Genomic DNA, 18,138 nt, shown 5'->3' with positions numbered 1-18,138 from the left:
CGGAATCCGGCGAAAGTTAGCCGGATTCCGGCGGCCGGTGACCGGATTCCGGCGACCGGTGACGGGCTCCGGCGAAGTCTCCTATGGTTTCTCTCTCATCTATTTTCTCTCTCTCTATAAGTAACAAAGGGGTGAGGGGTAAAATGGTATTAAAAAAATTTAAAAACAAAAAAAAAAATCTTAATGGGGTATTAGGGAAGACTCGCTTAGAGTGTATTGGGTAAGAGGGAATTAAAAAAACTTAATGGGGTTAGTGGGAAAAAAATCCCTAGAAATGGGGTAAATGGACAAAAACCCTTAATATAAATCATTTTGAAAAGTTCCAAAAAATCAGAGTATTTATTTACGAATACATATTTACAAGTACAATATACAATCTTTTAATTGGCATCCAAGTAACTGTATTACCAGAATACCAGACAAGATTGAAGCACCACACTTAGTTTTTCGGTTTTTCTTTTGTTGAAGTGCCACCTCTAGCGTCACTATCAAGTATCAACAACCTCCTAGCAAGTAGCTAGTTCTTCAATGATTAAATTCCTAAATGCAAATACGAACCACTCAACTCTCAACACAATTACAAACCACGCTTTGGTTTCTAAACGAAACAATCAGCCTCTTAATTACACAATAATGAAGGGAGTCCTTTCTACTGGCGCTATTTTCTTACTCAGAATATTCTACTTCAGTTTTTAATCAAAAACTTGTGCTTTGCTGCACACTAAAGAAAGAAATTTGTATTCCATTGACCAATGTGAATCAGTTATCAACCATTCTTCTCCGAAATTTGTATTTAAGCCCCTGCAGCTGATTGATAACTGATTTATATTGATCAATGGAACCACGAAACTTTTTCATAGCGGCAGCTATGAACCACCAACCATTCTGGTTCTTGAGCATACCTGGGATATAACCTCAACCCCACAACTATTTATGAAGTACCAACCATTCTTCTTGTTTATCTTCCCTCCGAAAATCGGTCTCTTAACTACACAATAATGAAGGGACCCTTTTCTTCGGGCTACTTGTTGCTACTTTTAGCTAGTAAAAATCCTTTACTTCAGTTGTTATTTAAAAACGGTGAAAAATTTGTAATTCATAGCATCACCAAAAGAAAGAAACTTGTACTCAAGTCTCTTCTGAGAAAAAGACCCGGATATCTGATTCAATAATATTGGGCAATGGAATTGCAAGAAGCTTGCATTGTAGCAGCGAGTAGTATAGGCTTCATTTCTGCTTGTAATGCTTCCATCAATTTTGTGAGATGAGTATGGATCATGTTTGAGACCCCCCAAAGAATCTTAAGGAGTATGGGCTATCATCAATAGCTCCACTGATGGAATTGGTAAAGCCCCTGCCTTTGAAATGGCTTCAGTTTGTTTTTGTGGTTAAAATTTCAAAAGTACATGGGAAAAAATGAGACATTGCCTATAGGTTTATAAGGGTTTGGGTCACTTCATCCATTGTCAATTGGTTTTAGATGTGAACCTTAGATTAGTTTATCATGGTATCAGAACGGGTTACCCACGTGTGCATGCTTAACGGCCACAAGGGCTCCACGTCACCCAATGTTGTTCACGTGTATGGCTTGAAAATTCGTTACACGTGCGGGGGCTTGTTGAGATTATACATCCCACATGGGAAAAAATTGGACATTGCCTATGGGTTTAGAAAGATTTGGGTCACTCCATCCATTGCCAATTGGTTTTGGATGTGAACCCCAGATTACTTACGATGTTCCAAAGTATTGAAACAAGGAAGTTGGTCCGGTTCTATATTTTGCTTTTCTTTTCACACTCCTCACTGCGATCTTCTCCCGATTCAGGTTTATAACTTCTAATACTATCATTCCTTGGGTCTGCAGTAGCATCAGAAAGAGAGACCAAACTAATGAGAACTCACACTAGGCCCCAAGTTAACAGGAGAATCTCTACAATCTACATTATTAATTAATATATGGATGTGTTTGTGCAATACTACTTCCCCAACTTCTAAATGCAAACCAGGGATCTGAAAACTACCAACGGTTCCTATATAATCTGACAACCACCAACGAAACAATTGGGTTGTCAATTACACGATAACGCATGGTCCCTTTCTACAGGCCAACTTGTTACTTGCTACTTGGATCAATTTTTGTACTTAATTGCATGACCAAATAAGGAAAATTGTACACCAAATTGCATAACCAAATAGAGACATTTGTACTCCAAGTTGCTCTGCATTACTGATACATTATTGGGCAATGGAGCTACAAGAGTTTTTCATTGTGGCAGCAATCACCATAGGTTTCCTATCTGTTTGTAAATCTTTGATCAATTTTGTGAGATGGGTATGGGTCATGTTTTTAAGACCTCCAAGGAATCTCAAGGAGTATGGATCTTGGGCAATTATCACTGGCTCCACTGATGGAATAGGCAAAGCCCTTGCCTTTGAAATGGCTTCAAAGGGTCTTAACCTTGTCTTGGTCGGTCGAAGCCCTTCGAAGCTCGAAGCTACCTCTAATGGAATCCGCGGGAAATACTTTCATGAACGAGTGAAAGTTAAGAGCATTGTCATCGACTTGGCAAAATTGAGTGGCGAGGAGATAGCTAAAACCATAGAGGAAGGCATCAAAGGGCTTGATGTTGGCATTTTGATTAACAATGCAGGGATGACTTACCCTTATGCAAGGTTCTTTCATGAGGTTGATTTGGAGCTGATGGAGAGCATTACAAAGGTGAACATGGAAGCCCCAAGTTGGGTGACTAGGGCAGTGCTTCCCGGTATGCTCAAGAAGAAGAAAGGAGCAATTATCAATATCGGCTCTGATTTATCCGAGGACCCTTCTTTGCCTCTATACACTCTTTATGCTGCTTCTAAATCGTGAGTTTTCTCAACTAAAACCCTAATTCCTTCTATAAATTTTCTTCTGTCGTTGAACTTGGACTCCTAGCTAATTAGCAATATACATGCAACGTCGTAACTAATTATGATGCATTTATAAACTTATGATACAGGTACGTTAAAATGTTCTCAAGATGCATTAGTTTGGAATACAAGCAGCATGGAATTGACATTCAGTGTCAGGTTAATTTTCCTTCTTTCTTCGCAGCGTATTTTGTTATTGTTCTTTGTTTTCATTGTTGATACTACTGCTCATGATTAGTTAGCCATCTTCGCTCATAAACTTTTAAACTAATAACACGCGCAGGCACCTCGTTTTGTGGCGACCGAGATGACAAAGAATTTGAAGTCACTTCCAGTTCCCTTGTTGATTGCATCACTAGAGAAATTCAGCAAAGCCAGCATCCGATGGATTGGCTATGACCATCTGTGTAATCCTTACTGGTCGCATTCAGTGCAGGGGTTCATGATACATGCCTGTCCTGATGTTTTGATTAATGCCCTCTCCTTTTGGATGTGTAGCACCGTCAGAAAGAGAGGCCAAATGAAGGAGAGGCAATAAAAAGATCGATGATACACTAAATAAGAATCCATTATAATGATTGTATTTGATTGCAGTATGTAATACGTTTAAATGTCTACATCACAAGGATGAGCTATAACATTCCCCCCGAGTTAGGAAGCTAGATTGATTTTCCATTCTTAGCATAAAGCTTGCACCGTATTTCTCAATTAAATTTTGCTCATCACGTATCTTTCGTGAGGGTAACTAAATGAAGGATGTTTTGACAAATCATGACATTAACTCCACAGATTTGGTATGATGGGATCTACCACCCCATAAGTAGTTGTGATTGGTTAGGAATACCTAAATTTTGTTTCTATTAATTGTTTATAAGACAGGTTTATAGAGATGAGCTTCACTCTTTTGTATTCATTTTTCTAGCTTGTTTGGGATAAGATTTATGTAAGACGGGTTTGTAGAAATGCAGTTCACTTTTTTGTATTTCGTTTTTCTTGCTTTTCTGAGATGAGGTTTATGTCTTCTCTCAGCCCTCATATGCCTTTTTTTTTCTTAATAAATTTCCCCGTTCCACAGAGATTTGCCAAAAATAAAAGGGAAAAATGCACCAACAGTGTCCGGACACTGTGAGGACTGTCAAAATGATACCTAAACTTACAAAGTTATCAATGTGATACCTGGACTCATTTTTTCGTATCAACATCGTACCTACGACCAAATTCCGTCACGGAACCGTTAAATTTAAGGGTAAAATTGTCTTTTTACACATTTTTATTAAAAAAAAAAAACAGAAGAAATTTCTTATTTCTTCTCTCTCTCCTCTCACTCTCCTTCTCTCCTTGCCAACACCACCGCAACCAACACTAGACCACACCAGTCGATCAGTTCAACCAACACCACCGCCGCGCCCATCGAGCCCATTTCCTTTCTTGATCTCCGGCGAAACCCTTTTTATTCCTCACGGTCCACTTCTTCTTCACCCTCGTCCTCTTCAGCAATGGGCAACCTAACCCCCTGCATCCTCGTTTTCCAGACCTTCGTCGTCATCGTCGGCCTCCGACTTCACTCTCAATTCTCTGGCCTACAATTGCCTCTGATTGAACCCAAAACCCCCGGCTTAGCTCAGAGAGACGACCAATTCAGTGATGGGGCTTCACCCATTTACACTCTCTCTTCGCCCAATGAGTTTTGGTCCAAGCATCGCAACGATGTCAGCTACAATCAGCTCTAGAAGGTACTCAAATTGATTGGAAATTATTGAATATATGCTTGCCCAATGGGTTTGAGATTGGTATAGATCACTTTTGTGTGCTATGTTTCGTTTGATGAGTTTTATGGGTGAGTTGAGTTTGAATTGGATCTTATAATTTGATGGAGGGGTTGTTGAGTTTCTGTATGTGTGGTTGTTCATGTCGGGAATGACGGAGAGGTTGTTCATGTGGTTGTTGATGTTGTGGAGGTGGTGTTGCATGTCGGGAGTGACGGAGAGAATGGCGGGGTGGGATTGGAGTTGTGATTTGAGAGTGGAGGGCTGACGGGGTTTGAGTTTCTGATCAATGGTGTATACAAGGGGGTCGGAGGAGAGAACGAGAGTGTGGTGGTGGCTAAGCCATCGGCGGTGGCGGCGGGGGTGAACTTGGACGAGCAGTTCGACAGGCGGAGCAGGGTGAGGAGGTGTCTGCTGTGATTCACCGTGGCCGTAATCGCTTAAGGCGGCGCCGGTGTTCTTCAAGGCCATGACGTAGCCGGAATGGCCCGCTACTGAGATGATTTGAATCTTGATGATTCAAATCAGGGGAAGAACTCCGAAGAAGAAACCAAAAAAGAAGAAGAAGAAAGAAAGAAATAAAGAAAGAAAGAAATAAATAAATAAATAAATAAATAAATAAAAATTGAGGGTAAATCGGTCTTTTTGTCTTCATTAAGTGACTCACGTGCGTGGCACATGCAAAATTTAACGGTTCCGTGACGGAATTTGGTCGTACGTACGATGTTGATACGAAAAAATGAGTTCAGGTATCACATTGATAACTTTGTAAGTTCAGGTATCATTCTGACAGTCCTCATAGTGTCCGGACATTATTGGTGCATTTTTCCCAAATAAAATCACCATTCTTATAAGAGATTAAACGTACAAAGGCAAGGCCAAATAATAGGACACTCACTGTGCGCACCAAAAAACCGCATATTAGGAGACTCCACTCTCTTTATGTCTACAATACTCTTCAGAATAAAAATAAAAATGAAAATTGAAAACTGATAAAGATGACATCCCAAAGAATATTATATGACTAGAAATACTCACACACCTAATGGTGCGTGACTGGATGTGGGACTAGTGAAGCCGTGAAGGTAGTTTTCTGAAGAATGTGGGTAGTTATTGCAAATTTATTTCTTTTTATTTTCTTGCTAGCGGTCTGACATTTTTATTTTTAATTAGGAATTTTTATATATTTAGAGTATTATTTTTTTAAAAGATATATTTAGAGTATTATAATATTTGATTGATGAGCATTTATGTAAAAATATAAAAAATAAAAATAAAACAGAACGAAACAAAAATAATCATGGTTAATAAATTCTCTTCTCTTGAATGATGATATATAGAAATTATTAAAAATAACTAGAATATGAAGCAAAAAATAATTAAATGTAAAAGAATAAAATGAAACAATGGTTATTGAACCTTTAAAACTGAGGGTGAAATTCACACTTCAAATTTTACAATTTACACGTCATGTTTTCTTCTTAACATCACATATTTTATAATCCACACTACAAAAAGACAAAACTTAAAATACTAAAAAATGAAACATGGAGTGTGGATTGAAAAATAGAAGTGTGAATTTCACTCCCTTTAAAACGTAGTTATACAAAAAAGACAAAAAATTAGTTCACAGAAGATAAGAAATAATAAGAAAAAAATTTAACACATTCTTCACAAAAACTACAGACTATTTTCCAAATTTTGTTTACTTTTCTCCCACTTATATGGGGTGTGAGCTCTCTGCTAGTATGATACAATACACAAATTCATGGCTTAATTACGACATTTTACTTTGCATCGAAGAAAAAATATATCAAACTAGATTTAAACCGAACCAAAGCGAACATCTTCTTTTAGTTTTTCGGTTAACGAATGGTCAAATGATCATATCTATGTATTCTACAACAACCTCTCAAGTCTTTCTACTGCATATGATGCTAAGTGAATCATGTTTTCGGGCGTAAAATTTGGTTAGGTTGGTGGCAAGGTTGTATCGTTACTCTCGGGATTGGTTATCTTTCATTGTAGCTCGTGGTTTCGGGCGTAAAATTTGGTTAGCGGTTGGGCTCATTTGGCTCATGGATGTTGCTATTAGCGACGGACCCATAACTATGGATCTTTGTAGGAATGTGTGTCGTGGTGTAGTACAACAACCGGTCATTCCAATGCGTTGTAATCTTTTCGGTTATTAATGGATTTTATTTCTTCTAAAAAAAAAAAGTGAATCACATTTTGGTGTACCACCTAAAGTCTGCTTTATGTCACATATATTGTCACATAAAGTGGGTTATAAGTGGTGCACTAAAATGTGATTCATCTATTTTTACTTTTATTAACCGGTGTTGAAATTTTTAAACACCAATTAATTAGAGATATACTCTCCTTAGTCCCTACAACTACTAACTACTCCTTACTTTTCTCAACTGACAATCGGTGGTCTCTTAATTATCATACACGATAAAGAAGTCCGGCCCTTTTCTTAATTTTGTCAACTACCACCGATTGGTCTCTTAATTACATGTCCTTTTATACGTGCCAACATGCTTCTTTTAGTGAAAAATCTTCTACTTCAGTTCACTTGTTATTCACAGTGAAAACTTGCTTGAACTTCATTGCACCAAAAAAAAGAAGATATACTTGTAGGCTTGTAGCTAGTCAATTCTCTTTTGACCCTACTTACCGAATTGCTTTGCAGCTGATAACTGTTTCAATAATATTGGCAATGGAATTGCAAGAAGCTTTCATCGTCACAGCAAGTTGTCTAGGCTTCATCTCTGTTTGTAAAGCTTTGGTCAATTTTTTGAGATGGGTGTGGGTCATGTTTCTGAGATCCCCCAAGAATCTCAAGGAGTATGGATCTTGGGCAATCATCACTGGCTCCACTGATGGAATTGGCAAAGCCCTTGCCTTTGAACTGGCTTCGAAGGGTCTCAACCTCGTCTTGGTTGGTCGAAACCCTTTGAAGCTCGAAGCTACCTCCAATGGAATCCGCGAGAAATACAGTCATAAACAAGTGGAAATTAAGAGCATTGTCGTCGACTTGGCCAAAGCTAGTGGGGAGGAAATAGCTAGGACCATAGAGGAAGGAATCAAAGGTCTTGATGTTGGCATTTTGATTAATAATGCAGGGATGTCTTACCCTTATGCAAGGTTCTTTCATGAGGTTGATTCGGAGCTGATGGAGAACATGTTAAAGGTGAACATGGAAGCCCCAACTTGGGTGACTAGGGCAGTGCTTCCAGGAATGCTCAAGAAGAAGAAAGGAGCAATTGTCAATATCGGCTCTGCTTCCTCCAAGCACCCTTCTCTGCCCCTCTACACACTATATGCTGCTACCAAATCGTGAGTTATTTAAGTTAAAACACTAAATTCTTCGTATTTACTTTTCTTTCTGATGTTGAATTTGGAGTTTGGACTATTAATGTGAAAGATGGATTCTATTTGAGGGAATTATCTCTTCATTTAATTTTCAGTGAAAGGATAAACCAAGATTCTTATTATATTGTTTTGTAATGGGACAAAAATGATATTGAAATTTAAGAAAGAGCATTTAGTCATAGGAAGCTAACTAATTTATGGATCATTGAACCTAAGAGTTTAGAAACATGATTAGCTTCATAAATCATAATACACAGTGGACCGAACTGTACACGTACTCTAGACTCCAGTGTGTATGCACACACACACCCCCCTAATGAGTTATAAACGTATGATACAGGTACATTAAAATGTTCGCAAGATGCATTAATTTGGAATACAAGCAGCATGGAATTGATATTCAGTGTCAGGTTTTTACTCTCCTACCCTTTGGTTTAAAACATATTCTTGTTCCCCTTCTGTTTAAACATATTCTTGTTCTTAAAATTTGTTCTTTGCTTTCTGGAGATATTAATCCTATTGGTCGTCATTGATAGTTCAATATGCTTGAACCAATAATGCTCGTAGGTGCCTCATTTCGTGGCGACGAAGATGACAGAGGATTTGAAGAAGTCGGTTCCCTTGGTAGTGGCAACACTGGAGAGATTCACGAAAGCAAGCATTCGATGGATTGGTTATGAGCATCTATGTAATCCCTACTGGTTGCATTCAGTGGAGTGGTCCATAGTACATGCAGCTCCTGATGCATTAGTTAATGCCATCACGTTTTGGATCTGCAGAGGTATCAGAAAGAGAGGCCAAATGAAGGAGTACGTCACAGTAAAAAGATGCAGTGATTAACAAGAAAATGTACTGTGAGATGCATGTATAAGTATTTGATCGATCATGTTGTGCTGAGGACCTCTGAGGTTGTATTAGTATTTGGAACTTTTCACTGTCTATTCCAGCCTACAAAAGGGTTGTCTTTGATGTGATCATTTGGATATGTATGTATCACGTCCCAGTGCTATTATTGAGGAAATTAATTAGTACCTTATATTCCTCCAAAGTTTCCCATATGTTATTGGGAGTCTGGCCACTTTGACAGCTTCGGGGTTCGAACCTATGTTGGAGAGCACACCCAACTAGGCAAGAACCACTAGGCCACTTGCAGTGGTTAATTCTGTAATTCATTAGTTTCAAGTACAAGGTGATGGAAAAAGGGTGAGAGAAATTAAGTAAATCTTCCTACTATTCTGCTAAGGATCGAATTTATGAAAGACTTGATTGAACTGTTGCAAACAGTGCTGCTCTTTCTTTATTTCCTCATTTATCTTTAAATAATTTGCATATCGATCAGTGATTCTGATCATGGTTCAATTTACTTAGCCTTTAATCCTCGTATGCCTAGAAAAAAGAAAATTGTTAAAGTTGAGGCTATGCGGCTGTCTCATCCTAATTTTCATTATGTGGTAAATAGAACTCGGCTCACTGCCTCTCATGGAACTGCTACTAAAAATTTTGTTACTAAAGTTCATGCTTTTCAGACTCTTGCCAGAGATTGGAACTTTTCTGTGTTTAATAATATATTTTAAAGAATGAAGGACCTTCATAACCAATTACAACTCTTACAGAATCAACATAATAATACTACTAATTGTTAACATGGCAGCCATAGATGCAAAAGCTTAAAGAGCACAGAGAAGGAAGAAGAAGCTTACCAGAAGCTAGAGAGAGAAAGCTGAAAATATCTAGCTGGAAGTCTCTTCAATTATGAAAAAACGTAAAAAGAATTATTGCAAGCCAACCTATATATAGTAACTAGCTGAACCAAGACTAGGGATGGCAAAAATCTCTAGCGGGGCGGAGCTTCATTGGATACCCGCCCTTAATGGGGGGAGAATTCAGGGACAAATGGGGAATGGGGATGGGGATGGGGATCCCCAATACCCGCTATCTAAGATTGGGGATGGGGCGGGGATGGTACTATGATTTCCATCCCCAAACCCGCCCCAATAATATATATATATATATATATATTCGTCATTTTTTCTTTGGGTGGAGTCATTTCACAAAGTTGCGTAAGATTTCAAACGACCTATTCATGAGGTAAATTTCATCATTTGCTTATGGGTTAGAGACTCTCTTTTACACAGGTACATATATCATATTCATAATTCAAATCACCTAATCATCAAATTTATTTAGTATAATATCTTCGTTAATCTCTTGGTTTTGTGTAAAGCTTTAATTGGGTGGATTTTTAGTAATAAGAAGTTTCAACCTATGAATCTGGTACAAGACTTAGTTTCATTCCTTCAAAATAGAACTGTTGTTTCTAATTACCTGATACTTGGATTGCTTTAATATGTCATACATATGATTTAGACGTCTGTTTTTATAATTTTAAATTACTTGTGTGACTCTATATCATAATTTGTTTCTTTCCATAACCTATAGTATTGACAATTAATATACCTATAATTTAGATGTGTTTAAGGAAAACTAAATTGGAAGAGAATTGAGTCGTGTTTTCATTGATAATAGGGACCTCTTTATATAGAGGATTACAAGACATAGAATCATAATTGTACAAGAAAAGATAATCGTATAATTAATCGGATATCTATGAATATCTCCGAGAATATCTCCGAGAATATCTCTAATTCTAAACCCTATTACAACTAGGTCAAGTAACTTAGAGTTTGGGCCATACACATTTTCTGGATTTACTTGAACACTCCCCCTTGTGTCGCCCAAACGTAGTGCTCCTCCCTTTGCCTCATTAAAAACCTTGCCGAGTAACAAAAACCCTATGGGACAAAAATAACCTCAATCGAAGGGGAAAAAGAGCACAACACACCCTTCACGTTTCGAGACCATACATGTAGATATCTCCCCCTGATGTCTGCATCTCTACCTAATGACTACAGTCATGGGAGTTTGGATAACTTCCGCAAATGATGCTACCAACATGTTTCTCGAAAGTGGAATTTAGGCAATGATTTAGTGAGCAAGTCTGCCACACTGTCCTCATATTGAACCTAGTTCACTTTGATCTTGAGGAGAGTCTGTTGTTGCTGATTATGCTTGGTGTTGTCGCTTTTGATGTAGCCTTACTTCATTCGTTCAAAACAAGCAGCGTTATCCTAAATGCTCGTAGGCTCATCTGTGGTAGACTTCAAACCAAAATTGTTCGGACATGTGTAATTATGGATCCAATCCATATACATTCACGAACCACTTCGTGAAGGGCAATAATCTCTGCATTGTTCGAATATATAGTGACTAGGGTCTATTCTGTAGACCTCCAAGATATCACGGTCTTTACCCATGGTGAACACTTAACCAGTTTGGGAATGACCTTTGTGTGGGTTAGAGAGATACCCAATATCAGCAAAACCTTCCAAAACACATGTTGTTTTGGGATGGGGATAGTGGACGCAGGCCAGTGTTGGCGGCGTTCCTGGTGTACGTGTGATGGGTCCGAATCCATCATCTCTTTGTAGGGATAGAACAAACCCATATCAATCGTACATCTCAAGTACCGAAAGATATCTTTTACACCAATCCAATGGCGTTGCGTTAGCGCAGAGCTATATCTAGCTAACAAGTTCATGGCAAATGAGATGTCGGTCTTGTGCATTGACCTAAGTACAATAATGCGCCTATTGTACTCAAGTAAGGCACTTCTGCCTCTAGCACATCTTCGTCATCATCCTTCAGACGAAGATGATCATTTTCAGGATCAAGACTACGGACGATCATGGGGATGGCTGAAGGTTTGACCTTGTCAAAATGCCTAAGCATCTATCAACACGTTGCTCAAGTTCCAAACCGAGACATAATCGTGTTCTCCCAAAATCCTTCATCTCAAAATCGGATTTCAAGTGTTCAGCGGTTTCCCTTAACTCTTTAAGGGCTTCCAATGAAGATCATGTCCAACATGAACTGCGATATAATCCGAAATTTGTTATGAAAACGCGCGGGTATATCCCTTCCCAATCCAGTAGTCACTTTAGCAAGCGTTTCAACCTTATTGCAAACGCACTCCATGGTCTAGAGCCACTTGACTTAGGTAAATGAAGTCCACCATGAACCTTTATGTATATTCCGTATCTAGATCCCCATAGAGATACGTGTTAACCACATTTGTAAACTGCATGTTCAGTTATTTGGAAACTACCAAACTGACAAGGTAGTGGAGTGCAGTGACATCCATTACGAGAGAATATGTCTCATCGTAGTCGATTCCAGGGCGTTTTGTGAGAAGCCTTGCACCATAAGGCGAGATTGCCATCTCTTTTTCTCGTCATGCTTTCTAACGAAGACCCATTAGTCAACAGGTTTTATGTCAGGAGGTGTTGGCATCACTAGCTCAAAAACCTTCCTCTTCGCTAGAGAATCCAACTTAACATGGATCACATCTTTCTATTTAGGCCAAATTTCTCTACGTTGGCATTCATTCATCAACGAAGCGTGGTTCGATATCATCGGACTCAACAACCTCATGCGCGATTACATCATCAATTATGATGGAGTTTCTATCCCACGTCTCATGTACACTAGTGTAATTTTCATAGAGCTCTATATTCTCAGGAATAGGTTCTGACTTTAAGGCATCCCCCAACGGTAACCATAATCCGGAAGATTCTCATGAGACGGATTTTGAGTGTCGATGATCCAAGGATTGAGTTGTGCCAAAGTATCATTCGACCTCACGGGCCTCCCACGCATCCTAGCTGGGGCCATGGCCTATAACGCCAGAGTGCCACTCTCTTTGGTGTTGGCGCCATGCCTACCTCCGTGTAGGGTGGCGCTACGTCTTCTCGTAAGGACGTCCTTCCTTGCAGGCATATTTGCAGCAAATGTGTGATCTCGTCACTTTAACAGGGATCAAGATGAGACATAGTGGGGACAAGCCACGATAATTCCTGTCGTTCCTGCTGAACATCCGTGTTCTTATCTCCCCCTAACGACGGGAAGACTGTCTCATCAAAGTGACAACCCGCAAATCTAGCGGTAAGAAAATCGCCTTGCAAGGGCATTAAGTGGCGGACTATTGTTGGAGTCTCAAATCTAACGTAGTTACCCATTCGTCTATAAGGACCCATCATAGAGCGTTGTGGCGGCACAATTGGCACATAAATGACACACTCAAATATGCGTAAGTACGATATTTATACCCAGTCACTAGCTGTAACGCAGAGGTAGATTGAGTGACGGTGGGTCGTAGACGAATTAGCATAGCTGCATGAGATATTGCATCACCCCAAGCGGATATAAGAAGATTGGTGCGCATTACCAATGTCCGGACTACCATCGTAGTCATTTCCGCGAGACCATTTAGGTGTGTACATGGGAATATGATGTCCAACATCAGTCCCAGTGCAACAACCATCGAAAGACTTCGATGTAAACTCTCTAGCAATGTCAAATCCAATTGACTGAATAGGATGATCCGGAGAGTGAGCCCGTTGTCATATGATATGTGCTAGGAGTGTAGCATAAGCAGCATTTACAAGTGGACAATGGCACAACACGTGACCAGCGTGTTTGCGTGTCAACCAACATCATGAGATATTTAAACGTCCGCAAGTTAGTTGAATTAGTCCACAGAATCCCCATGGATTCTATGTAAGAACAGAATGAGTATTTTCATATCATTTTCATAGGACGGTCTCAGTCCTAATTTCCCTAAGGACCGGGCTTTGTAAAACGAGCGAAAGGCCTTAGAAGCAACCAATGAGGATTTTGGTTGGGCTTAAGCGTCTGAGACGCTATTTTAAGCAAAGTTGGTGATTGCAGCATCACCTTGGGCACCATCACCATGATGGACGCTATCCATGGCGTCATGGATAAGGATTGTGCCAGCCCTAGGCTGGTGGTGGATGGTGGCGATGCCAGAGGCAGCAGCGACGGTCACATTTAGTCTTGGAATCAACTTTTGATTCATGCTTCGTTTCGCTCGAGAGTAAAGATGTCCATGTGAAGTCTTTAGTAGACGGATCATCATATAATGACTAGGATGACCTATCTTGTCGTGACAAAGCCAATATGTGTCTAAATCCAAGAGATCTTCTTGCATAATTTGGATTTAATAGCTCGAATAGTGATATAGAGTCCACTAGAGAGACACATAAACTTCTCTAAGATATGCCTTTGTTCGCAATCGTTAGAGGCATTCCAAAGGAACTCATTTCCGTTCTCTACATGCGTTTTCGCATGGAATCCGTTGGCTATTCATATGTGCGATTTTTCCTAGGAGCGTAGAGAGTTTCTGTGACAGTAATCAAGGTGCCATTTGGCAAGGGGAACTTGGGCTATTTCATGTCCTTGAATTAATACTGATGGCCCAGCCATCGTAGTCACAAAGAAATATACTCAGAATCAAAATTGAGTCATAATGAAAAGAACTCAAAATTTTATTCATAAGCCAACGGAGTACATCATTGTCTCTTAACCATTAGGAGAATCTAATCCAAATGCTAGCTAATGCAAAACAAAGGTAGTCGTTTGACTTCTTTTGGTAATTCCAAAATAAATATGACCAGGTGAGTAGAGAGATGTCGGTGGAGCAAAGCTCGCTTAAGTACCACTTATCTCAAAACCTTCCTAGACATCATACTCATTTTGGATGAGCTTATGTGAAGAAAAACTAAACCAATGGCATTTACTGCAAAGTATATGGCAATCTAAACAGAATTGTAGTCTTCAACCCTTCACTCTTGAAACAGAATTGACGATCTATTGATCCCAGTCAGATTTGTAGTCTTCAACCCTTCACTCTAGATCATCATCTTGATCTTCTTGTTCCACATCGTGAGCTTCTCTTGCTTCACAATATGCTTTGTAGGCGGTGACAATTTCTTCACGAGCTCTACAAATGTGTGCCCAATGACCGGATACTCCACATCGAGAACATACATCTCTTTGCTTAGACTCCATTGATTGAGGTGCTTTGAAAGCGTCATTTAGATGACTATTAGTATTGGTGGCACCACCAACATGGCCAGAGGCGTTGCCTCCCTCTCTCTTTCCACGTTGATATCTTCGGTTCCGTGTTCGATTATTTTGGCGATTACCTTCCCAAGTAGAGCGATTATATGGACCAGAACGTCTAGAAATATCCCTAGGATTAGGGTTTTGCTCTTAGCGCCCTCTCTTAGAGGCGCGACTATAATTGGATTCCGGAATATGCTCTGTTTCCACGGATCTCGAATTGTAGTTCTTCACAAGGATGTTGTCATTCTTTTCAACGACATTCATAGCTCCAATAAGCTCATGAAACCTTGTGATCCGTCCTGCAGTAACATCGATTCGATAGTTCTTAGCAACCATCAATGTAGAGACGAGGAAGGTAGAGAGAGTCTTCTCAATCAACATCGCATCTGTGATCTCTTTACCACAGAATTCCATTAAGGATTTAATGCGAAGTGATTCCGAGTTGTAGTTAAGAACTGACTTGAAATCACAGAAGCGGAGGCTATGCCATCTCACTTCTAGTTCAGGAAGCATGGAGTCACGGACGTTACCAAATCTTTCTTCGAGTGAGACCCGCAACCTTTTGGGGTATTCTTCATTCATATACTCGTACTGGAGCGAATCATCCATATGACGAGTCATTAGGATGATGGCTTTCGCCTTATTTGCCTCTAAGGCTGCTCTATTTGCTTCCAAAGTTTGAGCTTGCTCAACAGTTAACACATCCTGGCTAGGCTCAAGAATCGTATCTAGGATTCCATCGGCCTTGAGATGCTGGTGAATATCACGAACCCACTTGTGATATCCAGAGCTAGTTGTTCCTAATGGAGCAAAGTCCAGTTTGTTCAGGTTACTCATCCTGAAAGAGAACAAGAAATTAGGGTTAGTTTCATAGCGTAAAAAGCTACCACAAAAACATATAAAATTTCTGAGCGTAATCGCTTCCAAGAAATTCAATTCCAAGAGGTATTGGATTAGATCGAAACAATGACGTAAGTGGTCGATCATAAATTCTCTACAAACTCTTAGTTTGGAGATCTTAACAAGCTCCAAGCTTGGAGTGAGCACGAACCCCCACAGTTCGGCTTAATTAGGTCTCCCCTATGATGAAGAAAGGGACCAGAAGAAGGGAGTTTGCAAGTCCCCGAGAAAAATAAGAGAAATTGAATAAAAACTCAAAAAACGGGAACTTTTACCTTGAAATAGGTCGCAGAAAATTTGGCCGGAAAAAGTCGCCGGAAAGTTGACCAGAAACAGTCAACCGACGTTGACTGGTGCTGACGTGGCTGTAGTGCTGACGTGGCAACGGCTGTGGGTCAGTGGGCCGAGTTGACTTTGGGCTACTGGGCTTGTTCCTTTCTTCTCTCTTTCTTCTTCCTTTCTTTTCTGCCAATTCAAGGTGCATCTAGAACTTTTGGCTGGTTCGGGGATTAAGTGGCCGGTTCCGGGAAAAAAATTTTCGGTTCCCGGATTGTGGGATTGAGACTCTGCTTCTGTAAAAATTTGGTACCAATTGGAGGTCTGGAAGGTGGTGAACCGGTGAAATATTTGTTGCGGGTGGTTTGGAGCTTCCGGTGGCCGGTTCGATAGGTTTCCGGCCGGTTCTTGGGGTGGCGCCGCCGGTTCTGGACTCCTGGGATGGAGGGCTTCAAGGTGGGCGGCGGGGGCCGAAAGGGTTTCAACGTTTTGTATTCGGATTTAGGGTTTTGGCTATTAGGTTTTAGAGTTAGGGCTTCGTGCTGATAACGTGTTTAAGGAAAACTGAATTGGGAGAGAATTGAGTCGTGTTTTCATTGATAATAGGGCCCTCTTTATATAGAAGATTACAAGACAAAGAATCAGAATTGTACAAGGAATGATAATCGTACAATTAATCGGATATCTATGTATATCTCCGAGAATATCTCTAATTCTAAACCCTATTACAACTAGGTCAAGTAACTTAGAGTTTGGGCCAGACACATATTCTGGATTTACTTGAACAAGATGATATATTTCGGATATATGTATGTAAATTCTAATAGAGTTTTACCTTTGAAATAGGTCTATGAAGGTACTTTGCAATGAAGGAACCACAACATGCAAGGCACTAGTAGTGGGGAGATTTTTGAATACTACATAGCAAAATGCAAGTCGAGATGATGAATGAAGTGCTATCATGTTCTTTATATTAGGTTCGCAAATGTAAAGTCTATATTTCTATTGTAAAAATAAAATTGAAATTGTGTGTAGTTCAATATTGGATGAACGTCATTTACAGTTGTACTCATTGTCCCTAGTACAATAAATTTTTAGATTTTATTCCTTCAAAAATAAATGGTGTGTTTAAATTACCTTGATGTTAAAAAGAAACTTCTTAATGTTGTAAAGTTCATTTTCAATTGTAAAAACAATCAATGATAATAATGAGTCTGCTAAATTATAGTGCAAAAACTCCTCAACATTCAAAATTATTCAATATGGCCAAAATTAAAGGATAATTATTTATTGAGCAAACACTACAGTTACACATAACTATTACGTGGTTCTGGATACCACATAGGATACCGACATCTATGCGGAGGAAAATGAGGGGCGAAAAAAAAAATCTTAAAGTAATCAATCTACAACAGGTATATTTTACATGGACTAATTACATTAACTCGGACCACCACGTGTACAGTGGTGCTTAACTATGTAATAATGTTTCCTATACTTATCATACATAAAAAAGATGTAATGCATTTTATATTTGACAATATGATGTCAGTTATAAAATTTGTATTTGTTTGTAAATGGAGTACTTCAAGATTGTACCTAGATATGTCAGGTTGTGATTCTTTAAAATTAAATTCATATTTAATGAGTTGGTGTTGTGGATACAATTTTTTTTTTCTATTTTTTTATTGTGGTTCTGCAATTTATCAATTTGGTTGAGGGAAGTCAGAATACACTTGCGAATAATAAATAGAAAATGTTGAAAGGGAAGGCGAATAATGAATTGGGTTTATATCTAATTTTCTCTATTCGATGATTGGATATACGAATGATTTTTGAAGAGTAAATTAGAAAACAGCAATTATATATAAGAAAGAGTTTGAACAGGTGTGTCTAAATTAATCCGGAGAATAGCACAGTATAT

The 18,138-nt window shown here is 39.2% G+C and overlaps 2 protein-coding genes across 2 annotated transcripts; both read left to right on the top strand.

Moving 5' to 3' along the window:
- The first annotated feature begins 1,093 nt into the window (after window positions 1-1,093).
- LOC133712770 (very-long-chain 3-oxoacyl-CoA reductase 1-like) lies at window positions 1,094-3,715 on the top strand. The gene is made up of 3 exons (XM_062138881.1): window positions 1,094-2,865; window positions 3,000-3,069; window positions 3,194-3,715. Exons 1-3 carry the CDS (start codon window positions 2,246-2,248, stop codon window positions 3,446-3,448), a joined length of 945 nt encoding a protein of 314 aa, XP_061994865.1. The 5' UTR covers window positions 1,094-2,245; the 3' UTR covers window positions 3,449-3,715.
- Window positions 3,716-7,248: 3,533 nt separating this feature from the next.
- Window positions 7,249-9,286, top strand: LOC133711005 (very-long-chain 3-oxoacyl-CoA reductase 1-like). Its single transcript, XM_062137165.1, has 3 exons — window positions 7,249-8,018; window positions 8,395-8,464; window positions 8,622-9,286. The coding sequence occupies exons 1-3, from the start codon at window positions 7,399-7,401 to the stop codon at window positions 8,892-8,894; spliced, it is 963 nt and encodes a 320-aa protein (XP_061993149.1). The 5' UTR covers window positions 7,249-7,398; the 3' UTR covers window positions 8,895-9,286.
- Window positions 9,287-18,138: the final 8,852 nt, after the last annotated feature.

The sequence above is a fragment of the Rosa rugosa genome, chromosome 5 (assembly GCF_958449725.1).
Source record: "Rosa rugosa chromosome 5, drRosRugo1.1, whole genome shotgun sequence".
Lineage (NCBI taxonomy): Eukaryota > Viridiplantae > Streptophyta > Magnoliopsida > Rosales > Rosaceae > Rosa > Rosa rugosa.
Note: the sequence above shows the minus strand (reverse complement) of the source record. Positions and strands in the feature narration are given on the sequence as shown.

Bases quoted from the DNA above. Each gene is read 5' to 3' on its own strand.
- LOC133712770 (XM_062138881.1), top strand. From the start codon at position 2,246: ATGGAGCTACAAGAGTTTTTCATTGTGGCAGCAATCACCATAGGTTTC. The intron at 2,866-2,999 runs GTGAGTTTTCTC...CTTATGATACAG, and splicing joins CTTTATGCTGCTTCTAAATC to GTACGTTAAAATGTTCTCAA. The intron at 3,070-3,193 runs GTTAATTTTCCT...TAACACGCGCAG, and splicing joins GAATTGACATTCAGTGTCAG to GCACCTCGTTTTGTGGCGAC.
- LOC133711005 (XM_062137165.1), top strand. From the start codon at position 7,399: ATGGAATTGCAAGAAGCTTTCATCGTCACAGCAAGTTGTCTAGGCTTC. The intron at 8,019-8,394 runs GTGAGTTATTTA...CGTATGATACAG, and splicing joins CTATATGCTGCTACCAAATC to GTACATTAAAATGTTCGCAA. The intron at 8,465-8,621 runs GTTTTTACTCTC...TAATGCTCGTAG, and splicing joins GAATTGATATTCAGTGTCAG to GTGCCTCATTTCGTGGCGAC.